Here is a 4,482-nt window from a genome sequence, read left to right as displayed (position 1 = left end):
GGTCCTGCTGTCATCCTCCTCCTTCCTCCAGCTGCAGCCACAGCACCAGTGACAGGGCTTTGCAAACCCCTATGCAGGTTTAGTGGCAGAATCCTACCTCCCCCAGCACAAACAGATGGAGTTCCATTTCCCCTGAGTCAAAGATCTAATACTTCCTAACCATCCAGAGGAGTTCTAGTGGGTTTGGAATTTCTACTGGGATTCTGGTGCACTTGTTCTAGTGCCCATGAGAGTCACAAACATGCAATACAAATCCTTCTCTGTTAGAAGCTTTCAGATTAGATTAAAACCTATCAATTCACAGGGCCAAAAGGCACAAAAGGAGTCCAGGAAAACTATAATTGTCTCTGTGCACAGCAATGAATTTCATGGAAAATTAGCCTCGGAATCAATACAAAGTTGGATGCATGATGCTGGGTTTTGTGCTCGTGGGGCTTTCATGCTACAGGAGATGTGGTTTCTTGTTTTGTGAACTGCTGAAAGGCTTTAAGAGTTTTGTGATTTAGCTGTTAACCACTGTGTGACAGTGACATGCCTGATCAAAGCAAGGTTCAACAGAGAAGAACAGAACACAACCCTTTCCATGCTTAGGCCCTTATTCCTGTTCTGTGGGAAAAAAAAACCCAAACTATACCAGTCCTAGGAAACCTCCCAGTTTAATACTCTTCAGTCCCGACCTATAACCCTGCTAATGGAGCTCTCTAACACTTATCCGCCGATGGGCTTCAAATCTAAGCCTAAACACAAACCTAAACCTCAGATGGGCTCTTTCATCAATGAAACACAGCAAAGGGGAAAACAATTACTTTAAACTAGAGAAACCATTTGAGGAGTTAGTAAAGTGAATTTCCTCCACTGTTCACTTCTCAGTGGGAAGAAAGATCTCCAGAGAGAAAAGATACATCCTAACCTTAACAACTCCAGAGAAAGCTTCCACAGGGAAGGGAAAAGCCCAGAACAGTAGTTCAAAAGCAATGTGGCAATTGCCTGAGCTGTGGAAAGTTTCACATTACCAGGTCGATGTTCTTGGCTTCTATGTGCTGTAGCACCAAGGTGGCCAGGAGCTGCGTGTCCCATTCCACTGCAGGATTATCAGGAAGATCCCTGAAAATGAGAAGTGCAATTAGTCACTTCACTGCTGAGAACTCTGCAAAGACCATGCTGGAAAACAGAGATCCTCTTATCAGAGAACGAAATCAAGATAAATTTATTTGCCACATAAACCCACACTTAAGAGACTTACAAGCTTAGATATCGGAGGGTTGAAAGGGAAACTGCATTTCCAACATCATCCTCATGGATTTGCAAAGGTCTCCCTTTCTTCTTGCCATTAAGGCTCATCTACCTACCACCAAGGCAGACTTTCCTACTGCTTTACTTCAAGCAACATCTATTTGGCTGCTTTTTGTTCCTGATTCATCCCAATCAAATTCCTTTCTCTCTTTACTTAAAACTCCTTTTAAAATACATTTTCCTGGAAGACTTTCCAATCCTAATCTACTGGTAAATCACATAGGAAAAGTACCAAGCAAACTCCTGCTCTTATTTATTCATTAACCTCAACCAGAGGACAACAGAGCCATAATTATATTGCTCAGATTTGATAGTAGCTCTTCATCTGTTTGTTTTGTCCTCTGCATACCCAGTTGGTATGCAGAGCATACTGTGACTGAACTCCCTGCCTGGGTATTTTGGATTGCAGGATTCTAGGGGCAGGGACCATGAGCCAAATGTAAAATAGCACCAGACAGCCAAGGGAACATTCCATATTTACACAACTGAGAGCTGAATTTGACCCCCCAGTCATTATGTTTGAAGGATGCCAAGAAAACATCAACTGCAAAGTTACAAAGGTTATGAGTAACAATAGGATAACACACAGCTGCTAAAGACCAATAATGACATGTTAAACTGCTCTTTTTCTCAGACCTTTTCCCTCCTCTGGAAGTCTCATAATTGCTGTGAGGTGGCTTAGCAGAAAAGTGACTACACAGCATTCTCCCACAGACACATGGGGTTGGAACTGAACTGATCCAGCTGTTTGCATCAGAGAGCAGGGGTGCTAGTCCCAGCACTCCTCAGGCCTTGCTGACTCCCCAGACAGCAGAGACGATAACATCTGCAACAACACAACAGGAAAATGTCTCCTTGGCACAGCCTGGGTCTTTACGAGAGGTCTTCTGACCACAAACTTTCCCACTGCTAACAGAAGTTGGAGTAGAAGAAAGTACAAACTGACCATTAGCTTTTTCCCCACTGTGTTATGTTCTCCTGTTCAGCTCAGGCCAAAAGAAGGTGAATTAGAAACCTCAGCACAAGGGAGTTCCTACAGCAGTGCACACATTCGAGCTCAGGTCCCTGGAGCAGTATTAAAGCTACAGAAAGTTTTGTGTTGTTTGCAATTCCCGCTTGTATCCACAGCATCTTTGCCTGATGTACACAAGACACTTGAACTCATCATTGGAAAGATTCCCTGGTCCATCTGGTGGCTGTCTCATCAGTTTAACAAACCTGCATCTCATCTGCTCACACACAAACTTCCACATCTCATGTTTGAGGAGGAAGTGACCCTGTTGACCCCAAAGGTATGACAAGTCCCAGTAAGTCACAGCAAGCCCTAAAACAGAGCACATTTAAAAATATGCTCCAACTAAAACCTCCCAAGCAACACACCCTGAGCAGTCCACGTGCAAAACACAGTGCTTCAGGTGCTCCAATGGTACCTTCCAGGAATGTCAAGGCTTAATCTGATGATATTAAAGCAGGCAATTAGTCTAAAAGGGATCCTGCACTGGTTACTTACAATGCAAATATCATTCCCTTTTTTGGATGGGGTTAAATGGAGCTGTGGAGGAAATAACGAGCCCCATTAAAACAGGAGGGGTGCTCCAACAGTGGGAGGTCAGGAAAAAAGGTAGGGCTTGGAATTTATGATGTCCAGGAGGCTTTGGTGTCATAGCCACTGCACTCAGCTTTATTGGGCTGGCTCCAGAAAGGCTGCTGGGTAGTGGAGCAGGTTTTAACTAGTTTAGACAGATAAAGATCATCCTCGTCAATGGAAATGAACAGCTGGAGGCAACGGTTTAGAATCCCTGGAAACAAAACAATCTGAAGGCATGAGTGAATTAACTCCATGAACACTGAACTGATTAAGCAGGAATATTCTACCAATAATTCTCCTTCTACCCCCTCACTGCTGTTCATGGAGAGACCACTCAGGCCCAGGAAGGAAAAGGAAATATTTTTTCTTGCATAGTATTTGTCAGGTAGAGAAGGGCAGCTGATCTTGCCAAACTAGACACACATGTACACAAGCACATTCACAACTCATTAATAGCCAGGATGGCCCAGGGAAGTATTGTCAGCTCACTCTGCAAACACCAAAAGTTACACACAGTGAAGTGACATACCCAAGGTCACCCAGAGAAACGGCAGCAGAACTGGCAATACATTCATCTAGATTGCTCCAGGAAATGACCTTTTAATGGTATGAGTTTGTATAATGCTTTATAAAGATGAAAATGTGTTAGCACGATGGTGGGGACCCCACAGCAAGCATGAGAACAGTAATTCTCCACCAGTGTTCTGGATAGTAATGATTGGGTCCAGGTAAGGACAAAAAGGAGATAAGAAAACCAAGTTCATACACAGTGTGCAGCAATGCACACAGGACAGTCTTACAGGAGGTTTCTCCATGCCCAAGGAACTTTGCAGGCACATATAAAATTTGCAAACGGCTGTGATTCACAAAAAATCACCTATTCAGTACAAACAGTTTTCCTTAAGATCATAAATCAGTTCTCACTCAACCTGAACAGCTCACTGACATGCTGCACTACTGAAACAAACTGCATTCATTGTGGTGACACCTTCAAGACCTCATGGCAGAAACATTCAGCATTTAAACAGTTAACTTCTCGCTGCCTTTCTGGCTAAGGCTGATAATGCCTCTGAGCTCAAGGTCGCAGGGCTGAGATAAAGGACTATAAAGGAGTGAAAATTAGCACATTCCCTGGAGCAGACTGGAGCTTGTCCCAGGAGACACAGTTCCCCACCGCCCTCCCTGTCCTCTGCCCCAGAGAGCTCCTTGTTGCTGCTGTCAGTCACTGCCACAGATCAAGACATAAATCCTACACCGGAGGCCTCTCAGGTCATGCTGCTGGAGGGAAGGGCACAGGGGTTTGGTCACTTGGCCTCATTTCCACCAAACTATTACTGTCTGGATGAGATGCTTATGGGCATTCCACGTGCCTGATACTGAGTGCAGGTGGCTGTTTGGATGCAGGGAAAATGGGGAGATGCATAGAAGCAAAAAAAAAAATAATCCCCAACTTTTAATGGAATAAAGCTCCAGTAGAGTTGTTGTCCCAGCAGTTTGCAGGGAAAGGCTGTGTGCTGTACAGGGAACTTACAGCTGTGCCAAGGGATCTACAGCCTCAAGAGAGGGACATGGAGAATTATGGTGCTGCAGTATGGAGTAGG

The 4,482-nt window shown here is 44.4% G+C and overlaps 1 protein-coding gene across 1 annotated transcript in view; it reads right to left on the bottom strand.

Annotated features, from left to right (window-relative positions):
* PIGL (phosphatidylinositol glycan anchor biosynthesis, class L) overlaps positions 1-4,482 on the bottom strand; it is a gene marked incomplete at both ends in the record, with an annotated part of 43,263 nt that overhangs the window by 12,035 nt on the left and 26,746 nt on the right. Inside the window, one exon of the mRNA XM_009079910.1 lies at positions 1,014-1,104. Within this exon, the coding sequence (XP_009078158.1) occupies positions 1,014-1,104 (91 nt within the window). The remainder of the gene's footprint in view (positions 1-1,013; positions 1,105-4,482) is intronic.

This window comes from Acanthisitta chloris, unplaced genomic scaffold (genome assembly GCF_000695815.1).
Source record: "Acanthisitta chloris isolate BGI_N310 unplaced genomic scaffold, ASM69581v1 scaffold28238, whole genome shotgun sequence".
Classification (NCBI taxonomy): Eukaryota; Metazoa; Chordata; class Aves; order Passeriformes; family Acanthisittidae; genus Acanthisitta; species Acanthisitta chloris.
Note: the sequence above shows the minus strand (reverse complement) of the source record. Positions and strands in the feature narration are given on the sequence as shown.